Raw genomic sequence first — 14,942 nt, 5'->3', positions numbered from 1 at the left:
CATACCCTCCTGGAAGCCAAGTGTTCCATACCCCGAGCGATCTGATACGCAAACGAAATCAGCTCCTTCTGGGTAAGAATCTTCTTCTCCTTTTCGCCACTGACCATATCTTCGTAGTTGGTGGTACAGAAACGGTGACTCCTCAGGAAGTCCTTCAGGTTGCCGTGCGGAGCGTACTCCACAATCACGTACAGGGGACCGTCCTTGCAGCAACACCCCAGCAGGTTGATGATGTTGACGTGTTTGCCAATCATCTTCATGACTTCCATTTCGCAAACCAGGTCCTTCACATCGGCATCGGTGTGACCCTCTGCAAAAAAAATAAGTCGTATTTTAGTTGCGTTCCTTTGATTCCCGAAACACAAAAATACTGTACCTTTGAGCATTTTCACTGCCACGACAGTGGAGGCCTGTCCTTTCACCAAGCCGTTTGCCTCTGCCATCACTACTTTTCCGAAGGCCCCTTCGCCCAGGCTTTTGCCAAGAATGAGCTTGTTGCGCGGGAATTCCCAGTTCAGGTCGATCGGGAACTCGTATTCGGAGATCATGCTCGGGTCACAGTTTCCACTCTGCACTAGAGTCGATCGTTGCTTCTCAATGCGAACGATCGGCATTTGCTACGTGGGAAATAAAAGAATCAAGCTAAACATGCATCAAAAGATATTGTCGGCTCTTACCATGGACTCGGTCACCCCTGGAATGCTGTTCTCTATGACCGGTTGCTTCAGCACGATAACCTTCTTAGTCCACTGATTCACATGCTCCATGGCTCGGTGCTTCATTTTTTCCCGCTTCAGCTTCTTACAAACGATGATCACGATGATCGCCAGGATCATGAAACAGCCCGACAACACAGTGGTCATGATCGTTATCAGGGTGGAGTGCTGCCGCACAGGATGAGCCATCGGGCTATCATCCAGTATTTCATCAACCACCCGTAAATATGCACTCTCGTAGGATGCGCCAAGCGTGTTGGCTGCGACGCAAGTGTACCAGCCTTCATCCGCGTAGGACACATTCTCAAGGGTCAGAACCTCTGGGTTATCGGAGTCACGCTGTTCGTAGAAATACTTCGTTAACATCGTGTACCATACAAGGAAATAATCAAGATCACATGCAAGTTAGTTACTATCTACCTTATAGTCTATCGGTTAGCCAAGAATTTCATGCAGTGAAGACCAAACAAGACATATCCGTCACCTTATTCTTAATAATCGCGCAGTTCTGGCACAATCCCTTGAACTTGAACCACTGGATGAACATGGAGAGATCACTCAGCACCTCGCACTTCATGGAAAAATTAGTACCGATAGCGGCGGTGCTGTTGATTAGAGGCTTTTTAAAAATCGGTTTGTGATTTACCCGGTCTGCAAGAAAAGAAAACGTTCGTTGTTCAAGCTAATACAGGAAACCAACACCCCTATGAGAACTAATATGATGTATAAATTATCCAGCCACCAAAACTTAAAACCCGAAAAAGTTTATGACATTCTATAATGCAACCATCACCAATCATCAAAGAAAAACTTTGATCAGTACCTCAAGTTTGGTAATGTTCTCCGGAATATTCGGATTGACACTGTCGACGATGTGAAACTTGATCCATTCAATGTGTGGCTCAAGATCCGATATTGTACGACACTCTAAGGTCGCCGTAGAATTAACCAAAACAGTTGTATTCTGCAGAAAGCCCTCTTTGATATACGGACGTGCCGGAAAACGATCTATTGGCGGAATTGTAATGGTCCCAAAAGTTGTTGATTCGATAATAACTATCATAAATTAAATCTACAACAAGCAAACTCACCTCTCACTTCTAGTTTAGTGGTGAAATTGACGCAGCCATAGACATTGCAGACGTGGCACGTGTACTTTCCGGAATCCTTGGGAACGAGATCCTCAAGCACGATCGACCACTTGGCGTACTTGACCGAGCCCATGCTACGGACGATTCGCTCCTCATCCTTTGTCCACGTAATGTTCGGCACCGGGTTACCGTCCGCTGGGCAGCGTAGACGCACCATATTTCCGGACGGCTTTGGCATCAGCTTCACCATATGTTCTTCCTTGGTGAAGACTGGCGGGCCAGGAGGAAGCAGCCCGGTGGGTTTGGGTGGGGCGGATTGACTCTCAGTGAAATCACCATCGGCGCTACCCGGTCGAGATCCCGCTGACGTCATCTCTTCATCAACTTCTTCATCCTCTTCGGCGTCCTCGTAGTCATCGTGTTCATCATCGACGTAGTCCGGATTGTTTGGTTCTTCATTGTCGGACACTTGCGAATGTATCTCCATATCGTTGTAACGGATGAAGGGTTCATCAGATTCTTCGACCACTTGCAAAACAGTCGTAAAATTCACACAGTTCTGCGCATTACATACCCGGCACACGTAGACTCCGGCATCATCAAGGTTCAAGGTATGCAACGCTAGAGTGGGTCTGTTCTTCGTGTTCGATACAACCTCGCCATCTTTAATCCAACTGATTTGAAACTTTGCCTCGCTCGTCACATTGCATTTCAATTTGTAGTTCTCTCCAACCTTTCTGGTGGCGGTTGACATAATTCCGCTGTCAAACGGCTTGTCTGAAATCTCGGATAGATCATTCCCGACCATATCCAGCGGAGCCGGGCTCGACGATGGCTGGGCTATTGCTGCTGGTGGCAGGAGACTCTTCTTCTCCAGGTTAGCTACACGTGTCAGGCTGGAACCGGCTGGCCCTAGACCACTGCCGGGCGAATCGCTTTGGTAGTGATCGGACGCTTCGTGCTGGCTGATTACCGAGAGGGTTAGGTTGGACCATTCGCCGTAGACGGACCCGCAGGAATAGTAGCCGGCGTCGGTTTTCTTGACGGGGATGAACTTGAGACTGAAATGAGACAGTGGAAAAGGTGGATGCTCATGAGTGTTTAGATTTGACGACGAGTTTAACTGCTGAAGGATAATAAAATAAGGTAAAACAAATGTCTGGAATTCGCCTGCTAAATCTAATGACATTTTCCGGAATATTCTTTTATGAATTGCTACGAGAAAACAATTAGAAATTCTACGGAGATTTTTTTTGTTTATTTTCTTCTAAGTTTTCAATCGAAATTTAATTTTCTCGGAGTGGTGTTTTGAATTTTTCTCTGAAACTCATCTGAATACAAAAAAAAAGTGTTGTAAATATTCACATTGAACTTTTGTAAAGTTCCATCCATCCATTTCCTTAGTTCAATTATTTTGAATATCCACTGGAAATTCTTCGAAACTTCCCAGGAATATTTTTCTGAGTTTTCGAAAAATTTTGAACAGGGAAATTTTCTTGAAAATCTTTTCATTTTTCAAAAGAAATTAAAAAGGAAGGAATTCTTCTATATTTCAACGGGGGATTGTATTGATTTTTCACCAGAAATTGTTTTAAATTTATTAGCATAGTCATTGTTGACTGTATTGCTTATTGAGCCTTGCAACAAAATGACAATTTTCGTAATCATTTGGCAAGGCTTACACACAAATAGCACGTGCTATCAAAGTATTAACTGCTACAGTACATCACGTGGTTGTCAAATTTTCGAATATATCAAAGTAGCCTCAAACTAAACAGTCGAGTGGTCGAGTTCTCATTTACTTTACTATCAGGTGATGGACCCAGTAACTATAGCTACGGCTAAACAAACCTTTTTTTCACACCAATATTAGCTTAGCTTCAAGTAATGAAAACGTGAGAAGCAAAACCAAGGGATCCGGCGGCAGTAATCCCAAACGGAAATGAGAATTAAAACTGAAACAGAAATGACGGTAGCGGAACAGTAAGTAGTAACGGTGGTAGAAGTCAACTCGGAAGCGGACAAGATGGTGCTCCACAATTCACAGCTAGTGATATTTTACTCTTCTACCAGTGGACAAGTTGAAAAGACGTGATAGGGTAAAAGACCCAATATTGGAGGAACTAAGCAAGTTCAACCACTATTTGTTCGGTTACACCAAGTCTGTACTTCATTTCACTTAACCTCAATGTGTATACGAAAGTTCATAAATTGAAATTAAATCGAATAGTCCTTTAATCGTACGGGAAGATCCATTAATTACGTAACGCGAAAATTGGACTTTTTCAACCCCCCCTCCCCCCCTATGTCACACTTTTTGTATGAAGCTTCTCAAAATTTTGTATGGATCGTCACACTTCACTCAACCCCCCGTTACGTAATTTGTGGACGTTCCCTACCAGAATGCATCATTATTGTTACCTAAAATGATATCTCCAACTCCAATTACTGGTACAGTGGTCCTATAGTTGCAGTATTTTCTGGGGAAGGGCCGTTTGGTCAAATACCGTTCGGCCGCAGGCCACTAGGCCGAAAGTTGTTTGACCGAATATACCATTTGGCCGAACAGACCATTAGGCCGAAAGTCATTTGGCCGAATAGCCAAATAAGTCACTTGGCCAAAATAGGTAATTTGGTCGAAAAAGCCATTTGGCCGAAAAGGTCATTTGGTCAAAAGGGTCATTTGGCCAAAAAGATCATTTGACCAAAAGGGTCATTTGGCCAAAAAGGTCATTTGGCCAAACATGTTATTTGTCCGTATAGGTCATTTAGCCGAAAAGGTCATATAGCCGAAAAGATCATTTGGCCTATTCGACTTATTCATTTGACCAAATAGGTAATTTGGCCGAATCGTTCGGGTCATTTGGCCGAATGTGTCATGCGATACGTGAGAAATGAGGGGGTGAGAAGTGAGGCGCTGTGAAAAGTGAGTAGTGCGGAAGATTTTTCAAAACTGGAGGAAAGAACGAAGCAAGTTATTCGTCTAATTCATGTATTGTGTATTGTATTGCGATGAATATTCGTCTCGGGTCATCTCTCTCTTTAACAAATCATGGCCTTGACAAAAAAAAAAACAAAGTTAGAATCTTGTAAGAATATGAGAATCTAGTCATTTGACCAAATAGATAATTTGGCCGAATAAGTCATTTGACCAAATAGGGGTCTGTTCACAAATTACGTAACGCTTTTGGGGGAGAGGGGAGGTCCCACTTGCGTTATATTTTGTTACACCAAAAGGTGGGGGAGGGGGAGGGTAGTACCAAATGTTACGCATAACGCGAAAATGCTTTTTTTCAATCACTGATTGAAGTAATTGCTGACATAACTTGAACAAGACGGTGAACACGCATCAACCTATCCTCTTCACTACCATACTACCCATAATTGTCCCATGTTAGTCGTAGTTTTTTTACTTTTTATCTCAACTATATAACGCTATTCTGGCGTTTTTTTTAATTCTAAAAGACAGCGAGTTTTGTTCGAAATATTGTTGCTAAATGTCGAGGCATTTGTGACAGTAAACAGCTCAATTTAAAAATTATATTTTATCGTTATCGCATTCGTCATTACCGAAATCAAGCACATAGTTTTATATGCGTAAAAACATAACGCATAACAAGAAAAGTGTGAGTTTGACAAGTCATCGCTGTAGTATTTGGGTCATTTAGTTGGCGGTCATTTAGTATTGCAGTGTCTCTCTTCGACAAACTGTCTGCCATCGCCAAACGATTGTGTATTGTATTGCGATGAATATTCGTCTCGGGTCATCTCTCTCTTTAACAAATCATGGCCTTGACAAAAAAAAACAAAGTTAGAATCTTGTAAGAATATGAGAATCTAGTCATTTGACCAAATAGATAATTTGGCCGAATAAGTCATTTGACCAAATAGGGGTCTGTTCACAAATTACGTAACGCTTTTGGGGGAGAGGGGAGGTCCCACTTGCGTTATATTTTGTTACACCAAAAGGTGGGGGAGGGGGAGGGTAGTACCAAATGTTACGCATAACGCGAAAATGCTTTTTTTTTTCAATCACTGATTGAAGTAATTGCTGACATAACTTGAACAAGACGGTGAACACGCATCAACCTATCCTCTTCACTACCATACTACCCATAATTGTCCCATGTTAGTCGTAGTTTTTTTACTTTTTATCTCAACTATATAACGCTATTCTGGCGTTTTTTTTAATTCTAAAAGACAGCGAGTTTTGTTCGAAATATTGTTGCTAAATGTCGAGGCATTTGTGACAGTAAACAGCTCAATTTAAAAATTATATTTTATCGTTATCGCATTCGTCATTACCGAAATCAAGCACATAGTTTTATATGCGTAAAAACATAACGCATAACAAGAAAAGTGTGAGTTTGACAAGTCATCGCTGTAGTATTTGGGTCATTTAGTTGGCGGTCATTTAGTATTGCAGTGTCTCTCTCCGACAAACTGTCTGCCATCGCCAAACGATTGTGTATTGTATTGCGATGAATATTCGTCTCGGGTCATCTCTCTCTTTAACAAATCATGGCCTTGACAACAAAAAAACAAAGTTAGAATCTTGTAAGAAAATAAGAATTGTGTGGCTCCAAATGGCTGGAGTGAAATGCGATGACAGCAGCTCTCCGCCGGTGCGTGCGCACGCTACGGAGATCTGACAAGAAGAGGTCAAGTCATGGCTTGCTGCTTACCGATTGGCACGCTGAGGTGGTAATATATAATCACGCTGATGGTAACTTACTCAAGCCCCACATTCCCCTTCTTCTCTCACAAAAAAATGAACAAAAAAATCCTCTTGCATAGGAAGCAGTGTTTTTTCAAACTTATTTTTTCGAGACGATGATGAACGTTGAACATATTGCATTTGGAAAACCGATTAATGCATTTGAAAACGAAACTCCAAAAAAACTGGTCAGAACATCGGGGTTTTCAATCGAAGAACTACTATATTGAAAACAATAGAATGTCTCGTTTAAATGGTAATCTAAGTTGGTACCTAGTGTTATGATATTGATCTGTGACACATTATAGATTGCAGCAATAATCTAAATAACTTATTTTGCCGAATGAATCCAACTATCAGCAGCCTCGTGTATAGTAACACCACCTAGCTGACCTTCAACATATCGATGTTAAAATTCCGAACAATCGCCTTGAAAATGATATTTATTTAAAAAAGATAGAGATATCATACCTCAATTTTAAACTTATGTTAATTAACATAATACTAGTTAACTAGTACTATTAGCCAACCACTCCGAACTTCAGTTTTTTTGAAAGCCGGCAACGTTTTTTTTTAAACTTCGTGAATTTCGGATATCTGAACTACTAAGTCAGTGAATCCCAAAATAATCTTCAAGATAATGTGTTTCGCCTTCCAAACAACTTTGTGGCATATGATGGTTCTCCATATGTCTAAGATTCCGTTTGAATAAGCCTAACTTGTGGTCTCACGAATACTGTCAATGGCACAAATTTTAAATTAGAGTTATTTCAACCAAAATCTATGCTTCCAGGACTTATTTGGAATTTTCTAGATCTGCAACACTTTTTTTCGGCAGTCTCCCAGACGCGCTTTATTCATAAATTATATTACAACGGTTTTTCAGACGCATTTTGTAAATTTCCAAACCACAACCAAATTTACCATCGGTCTTCCAAACACGCTTTGTGATTTTCCAAACCACAATCCATTTTCCAGCGGTCTTCCACACGCGCTTTGTGATTTTCCAAACCACAGTCCATTTTCCAGCGGTCGTCCTGACGCCCTTTGTGATTTTCCAAATCACAATCCTTTTTCCAGCGGTCATCTCGACGCGCTTTGTGATTTTCCAAACCGCAATCCATTTTCCAGCGGTCATCCCGACGCGCTTTGTGATTTTTCAAACCACAATCCATTTTCCAGCGGTCTTCCAGACGCGCTTTATTGCAATACGAACCACTTTGGTTATAATTTCTTTCAAACCATTACATAGGGGTAATGACGGCTTTGTTCTATTATTGGCAGGGGGGTTTTTTATGACTGATTATGCTCAAATTTGGCCCAAACATACTTTGCACATCAAAGAATATTGTGGCCATATTTCATAAAATTCGGTCGACAAAAACCCCCCTGCCAATAATAGAACAAAACCTGCCAAAGCCGTCTGTTCCCCTACTATATTTTTCGAACATTAAACACTTGAATTCAACTCACTTTTGAAATCAGCGTCAATATACAAAAAAAAACAACCTGGCAGGATCGCCAAAATGTGTGGCTCCAAATGGCTGGAGCGAAATGCGATGACAGCAGATCTCTCCGCCGGTGCGTGCACACGCCACGGAGATCTGACAAGAAGAGGCCAAGTCATGGCTTGCTGCTTACGAGGACGAGGAAAATTCAGTTTAAGGTAGATATTTAAATATAAGACTGTGACCGTTGAAAATATCTTGGAGCTTGCAAGAAGAAAACACTCGTAACAAACAAGAAAACGAAGAAATCTTTTTTTCAGCTAGTGTTATATATATGAATATGAAATAAATATTTATACTAAGTAGTCGGAAATCTCACTCTCCCTATTTTTTTTCAAATCAGAGGCTCGATATAGAAATTAGATTAAATGGAAATTATTCAGAACAAGAAAAGAAAAACTTTAAATACCATATGGTCCGGCCATCCTAAACCAGAATCTATAAACCACGCGACTACTCAACGGTTACCTCAATTGTCACTATTATCTGCAAATCTGGAATGTTTGAAATTTATTTTCCCCACTTGAACAAACGCAACCCACTGCAGTAGAAAAAAGCATCACAAAATTATCGGAATTAAGATCCACTTAAGTATTCCGGAGTTGTTTTGAATTCCAATGACACCGCAACCGTGCACCGCCAAGGCGGACCGGAGAACAGACCCCTCGTTTCATCCGAACGCAGCACAACATATGACAGCACATCAGCAGCATAGTGGGATGGGAATGTTATCAACCCAAACTTGAAAACAAACGGTAGCGATCAACAACACTCATTTGAAACAATCAAAGCAGTCCTCGGCCGAAGAAGCATGCCTCCAAAGAGAACCATTTCGAAGCTGTCGGAATGTTTGGCAGGACCGATCAACGGACAAACCGCGTAGCCACAATGACTACACATATCGGACTCGTGTTCGTGACAATGTTGAAACCGTAAATTAACATGCTCCTAACGTACTCCTTAATGCGATCCCCACGGTGCATTTGTGGTTAAGTAGTGGTTAACCGAAAAAAATAAAAACAATCGTCGGATTCAGATTTATTCACGCGGCTACGGCCACGCCGCCATTAAAGTCGATTAGGTTTAGCACACACGGGCATTGCGTTTGTTTCTTCGGAATCGATTCGAGTGGCGATCACGGCAGAAGGGGGCGTCGTCGCACGGCGTGATGCAAGAGGTTAGAAGACCGCAGCATGGTCGATCATCATCGAATCGACACATTGTTTGACTGTTTTGAACTTTGTAAACATCGGTCCATTTCGTTGTACGACATATGGTGGGGAGATTGTGTTTGGAAGCGGTTTGTCCCTTTCACCACTGCGTTGCTTATTCCTGTCATATAGGTGGGACTGCAGTACTGCAGTTAGTCCAGCAAAACGCATCAGCAGACAGCTGCAGAGATTCATTGCCAGACGGTACATGCGGTAGTGGCACTGAGTAATTGCGTTTAATGGATTACAAATTGATGGCTGTTCTACAAGAGGGAAGGAACGCAACAGTAGAACGCTTTCTTTGCAAATAAAGTCGGCTCATCCGTGGAAGAAAGACTGCAATTGATAATTGGCGTTTTGGCATCATTTGGATTGTTTGCATCAAATTCATCCTGGTGTGCCTTACTGAAGAGTAAAGGGAAGATCAACCGGTTGCTGAACATTGTTTACTGAAAAATCCGCTTGTCTGTGACCAAGAGGCGATCATTTAGGAGTTCAGTCATCTGAGTTCAGTAGGTTCCTAATTCATGTGAATTCAAGATATGGATCAATTGTTTATTTGGGCTTTCAACAAAATTAAACATTTTTTTTAAGATTAAGCTTTCCCCCACACATAACGCGCATCTGAGCACGCGTTCATTTCTCTAGCTCCATCATCAACGTTTAGGTGTCTTCAAGTAAATAGAGAGTCCATCTGGAATCGTTTCGGAATCGGGTGTTATGATTTACTACGCTCGGTCGGAACTGGGCCTGGTCGGATGGGATTGTGGACTCTGACTGTACGCTGGCATATGCCAGCCACGTGATAAATACTGACTGAATAATGTGTGTTACATCGTTTTTTGCTGCCCTATGGAGAACGGTGATCGGACTTGAACACCCAAAGCGTTTGTATTTTTAGATCGGTAGGTGTTGAAAGTTGGACTATTGGACCATTAGTGTTAAATATTTTATAGGAAAGAAGGTTTGATTTGCGAGAAATATTCAAATGTTTAACAATCGCATAACGGCGGTCGACGGTGGTTGCTGAAACCAACTCTTCGGTAGCATCAGCGCTGAAATTTGCCTGCATGCTGATACTAATTGCAGATTAGTGTTTGTAAAAAAATGAATCGGTCCTTTTTCAAAATCATTTTACATAGAAGAAAGTTTGATTTGCCGCTCGCGCAAATTTTTTAATTATTTTGCTGCTGTTAGTGACTGGGAAGGAGCATGATTGGCAATTATTCGATCCTTTTCAGGACCACTATTACATATATACAGAAGAAAGATAAATTGATATGAGTTTTCGCCACACTACAAAGGACAATATCATGGTGACTGCATGTGCAAAGGACAATATCATGGTGACACAGTGAGTGATGAGAAGTAGGAAGTGAAAAATGAAAAATGGAAAGAGAAAAGAGAACTGAGAACAAAGAGCATCTTTCTTCTTCCTTGTTCCTTCTTCCTTCGTCGTTCTTCTCTGTTCTTTCTTCCTTCGTCGTTCTTCTCTCTTCCTTGTTCCTTCTTCCTTCGTAATTCTTCTCTCTTTCTTGTTCCTTCTTCTTTCTCCCTTCTATCTTGTTCCTCCTCCGTTCTTCATGCTTCCTTCTTCCTTCTTCTTTCTTCCTTCTTCCTCCTTTCTTATTCTTTCTTCCTTTTTCCTTCTTGCTTCTTCATTTTCGTTCTTCTTTCTTCCTTCTTCATTTTTATTTCTTCCTTCTTCCTTTTTCCCTTGTTTTTCTTGTTTCGTCCTTCCTCCTTCTTCCTTCTTTCTTCCTTTATCCTTTTTCCTTCTTCATTTTTATTTCTTCCTTCTCCTTTTTTCCATATTTCTTTATTTTTTCTTCTTCCATCCTTCCTCCTTCTTTCTTCCTTTATTCTTTTTCCTTCTTCATTCTTCCTTCTTTTTTTCCTTCTTCCTACTTTCTGCTTCCTTCTTTTTTCTTCCTTCCTACATCTTCCTTCTTCCATATTCCACTTATCTTCCTTCTTTCATATTCCACTTATCTTCCTTCTTCCATCATCCGTCTTCCGTCTTTTTCCCTTCATCCTTTCTCCTTCTTCCATCTTACATCTTCCTTTTTTCTTCGCGCTTCTTCCTTCCCCCCCCCCCCCCTTCTCTCTCTCTTCTTTCTTCTTTCTTCTTCCTTATTCCTATTTCTTTCTTCTTTTTTCCTTCTTCCTTCATACTTTTTTCCTTCTTTTTTTTTCCTTCTTTATTTCTCCTACTTCTAAATTCCTTTGTCCTTCATCCATCTTTTTTCTTTTTCCAATCTTCTTCATTCTTCCTTCATCCTTCCTCTTTCCTTCTCCTTCCATCTTCCATTTTCCTTAATCCTTCCTCCTTCTTCTATCTTCCTTCTTTCTTCTTCCTTGTTTCTTATTTCTTCTTCCTTCTTCCTTTATCCTTCTTCCTGCTTGCTTCTTCTTTTTTTCTCCTTCTTTCTTCCTTTTTTCCTTCTTCCTTCTTCTTTCTTCTTTCTTCATTCCTCCACATTTTTCTTACTTCATCTTTTTTGCGTCTTCCTTTTTCTTTTTTAATTCTTCCATCATCCTTCTCCCATCTTCCATCTTCCTTCTTCCATCTTCTTTCTTTCTTCTTATTCCTTCCTTCCACTCTCTTCCTTCTTCATTCTTTCTTCTGCCTTTTTTCTTATTCCTTCTTCTGTCCTCCTTGTTACTTGTTCCTTCCTCCTTATTCCTTCTCCTCTCTTCCTCTTCCTTCTTCCCTCACTTCTTTCTTTTCCTTCCTTCTTTTTCTATCTTCTACCTTGATTCCTACTTTTTTTCTCCTTCCTTCTTCTTTGTTTACTCTTCATTCAGAGATGATCTTCGTTCATATTGCTTGCTACTTGCTATCTCTCTTATCACTTCTAACCTATCACATCTCACTTCTTACCAATAACTTCACAGTACTACCGCGGCGTAATAAGCTTCTGCTGCAACCACCACCGACGGCCATCTTCAATGCCGCTGGAACCGCTACCGATGCCACCTTAGCCATTAAAATTTCTGTCATTTGGAAGAAAGAAGTTTTTTTTTTGTATTCAATAGAATAAGCTTATTAGCCGCGTCCCTTTGTTGAAATTGTTATGGTTGCAAATATTGTGTGCATAACGGATAAGTGGGGCTCATGAGCTTGCTCTCTTGAATACAAACAAGCTGCTTTCCCACCCGCGCGAGCCATACTGTTCGAAATTCCGCGGGGAGCATCCCAGCATCCATCGGCGATCCCAGTGCTGCCATTGGTAGTGGTTGCTGCAGAAAATTTATTACCACCGATATCGTGGGTAATTCGTTTATTGGAGTTTTACTGTACATCATCGTGAGACCGTCAGCATGGTTAGTGATTGTGAAGGCGCATCAATGGTTCTTTTAAGGACCACTATTTTAAACGGAAGAGAGTTGATTTAAAACGAGTGTTATTCAAAATGGCAAAGAATTTAATGGAAATGATAACATGGGTAGCGATCTGAGCGGAAATAGTGATGGCCGTCGGCGATAGTTGCTGCAGAAAATGTATTAGCAACGGCAGCGTCTATAGCCATTCCGTAGCGGTAGAAAGTAAAAATGTTCTCGCAAGATTAAAAAATTTGGTTGTTGTTAATTTTGAAACGCCATAACATTAGAGAAAATTATGGTCTTTGACACAAAATTTCTTCGAAAAATTAGAATCATATGTGTTGAAAGTAGAGTCGTTAGCATCCGAGATGTTTGGTTGATGAAAGTCAGGGAACTTATCGACTGTAAATTTGATATATCGGCTGTTGCTAATATCTCTCTGTGCGAGGGTTTTCATTAGAGGTAAATAAAGCGATTGCAATCCAGTTTAGTAGTCTCAAATACAATCTCATATTTCAATTTTAACCAAAAAGAAAATTCTTAAGCAAACAACAAAATCAGAACCGGAATAATATACAATGTGTTTTATGTTACAATAATCAGCTTACGTTTACCTTGCAGTCGTGTCTTTTACACAACCCTTCTGATTTTTTTACTGTTCTTATGATCTGCGTACTAAGCTCAATAACTGAAAGTAAAATATTCCCACAAGTAAAATTTGGAATTAAAGAAAAGGGGATTTTGTAGTTGAACATTTCAATCAAAAACGGTGCAAGAACTTTCGAACATTTTTCGATATTTGATCCTAATTTGGACATATTCATTTAATATAAACGCCTAAGGAGCACAATAACCATTGTCAGTACGTGTCGCGTCATAAATATTTATCCCTCCGAGTACCTACTATACACGCCATTATTGACGATCTCAACAATGAAGCCAACCGATCCATCCCATTACCGAAACGACTTTCAATCAAGTTAAGTGTCAATAATTCCATCAGCTCCTAGTTCCAATATCCTCCGGAATCTCTTCATCCGAGTAATGCCCCGTGTCAATGATTGCCAGGCAGTACATTTCCCGGGCAATAAATCGCAACTTTATAGTTATGGACACCCAATTTGTTGCGCTTGATGTTCTCTTCCGATTCGATGCGAGCAGAAGAAAACGGTGCGCGACTTAACGTAAGGTTCACCCCTGGAAAACCTCTTGAACCACGTGACTCCCCCTTCCCCCACACAAACGCAAACATCCGCAGCATCATTTCAAATCGATCCGCCTGCTGTGCGGCAGGAGTGATCAACATGACATCGTTGAAGATCACTCCGTACGGCGATAGGAAAAGAAAAATTCTGTTATTCCAAGCCCATAATGCCACGTGGATCAGCCATACAAAGCAAACTACGCTGCACGGCTGATGATGTTTTCCCTCAACTTCACTGACTGGGGTTGACTTGCGCTTGGCTCAACGAATGAGTAGATGTTTATTTTTCCATCATTTCCAACAGAAGTATTATAGTAGGTCGCTCGGCTGCATGCTGTTGGGTTTTCCGCTTTTCCTCGATGAACGTTTCCCGCGGTTTTGGATGGCGGAATGCGAGGCGGGACGAGCATAATTGAAACTGACTCAACCTTCGGCGGATTGAACTGCACCAAGGTTTATTCGCAATCGTTTCTCAGAAAGAATATGCACCTATGTATCATTTGTAATATTCAGAAATTTGCTTCAATAATTTGCTGCTGCTGTCCAGAATTATTGCACACGATCTGTCTGTATGTGATTCATCGTCTCACGAATAAGTGTATCTACAATTTAAAAATACTCCATCCAGGCAGATGTTTTCGCACCGAGGCTATTGGGCAACTAAGTGAAGGCATTTTTTAATCCCAGTTTCTTCTGTACACTTTGTTATTGTTGTATTTGTAAACATTTCAAAAAGTAATACCCCTTTCCTTTTATTTTTAGTGCTTGAAGCCAGCAGCAGAATACACTCCGCCCGCTCACTTTCGCTGGCTCCATGCCGCCTGTTCCTCGCGTATGTACGCACGTACATTACCTACTTGGAATGAAGCAGGGGAGTAATTTCATGGATCTGTTAAAATTGCATGTTGTGTGAAAAATTGGTAGCTGCTGTGCTGACAAATATGTACTCCACCGAGAGTTCTTTTTTCACGCCCAGAAGACAGCTGCTACGGACAGGTTCTGCGAGTAGTGTTCGTATTCTAAGTTACTTATAATCAGATTCAGAGCATTTGAACAGATTCAAACATTGCATAAATCCATTATGAATCTAAGTGAATCAATTAGAAAAAATCCTCCCGTTTTTGCCTTCCTCGTATGCTAAGTATACGTAAAGGCTATATGAACACTC

At 40.9% G+C, this 14,942-nt stretch overlaps 1 protein-coding gene across 2 annotated transcripts in view; it reads right to left on the bottom strand.

Annotated features, from left to right (window-relative positions):
• The window catches only part of LOC134223508 (fibroblast growth factor receptor homolog 1-like), a 136,578-nt gene that overhangs the window by 1,870 nt on the left and 119,766 nt on the right, over positions 1-14,942 (bottom strand). Inside the window, exons 4-8 of one of the 2 annotated variants that reach the window (XM_062702673.1) lie at positions 1,808-2,868; positions 1,540-1,724; positions 678-1,055; positions 377-617; positions 6-310 (exon numbers count right to left, since the gene is read on the bottom strand). In XM_062702673.1, coding sequence (XP_062558657.1) covers positions 6-310; positions 377-617; positions 678-1,055; positions 1,540-1,724; positions 1,808-2,868 — 2,170 coding nt within the window. Of the gene's footprint in view, positions 1-5; positions 311-376; positions 618-677; positions 1,056-1,200; positions 1,368-1,539; positions 1,725-1,807; positions 2,869-14,942 lie in introns of both variants that reach the window. The other variant, XM_062702682.1, reaches the window with a different exon arrangement.

The sequence above is a fragment of the Armigeres subalbatus genome, chromosome 1 (genome assembly GCF_024139115.2).
Source record: "Armigeres subalbatus isolate Guangzhou_Male chromosome 1, GZ_Asu_2, whole genome shotgun sequence".
Taxonomy (NCBI): Eukaryota; Metazoa; Arthropoda; class Insecta; order Diptera; family Culicidae; genus Armigeres; species Armigeres subalbatus.
Note: the sequence above shows the minus strand (reverse complement) of the source record. Positions and strands in the feature narration are given on the sequence as shown.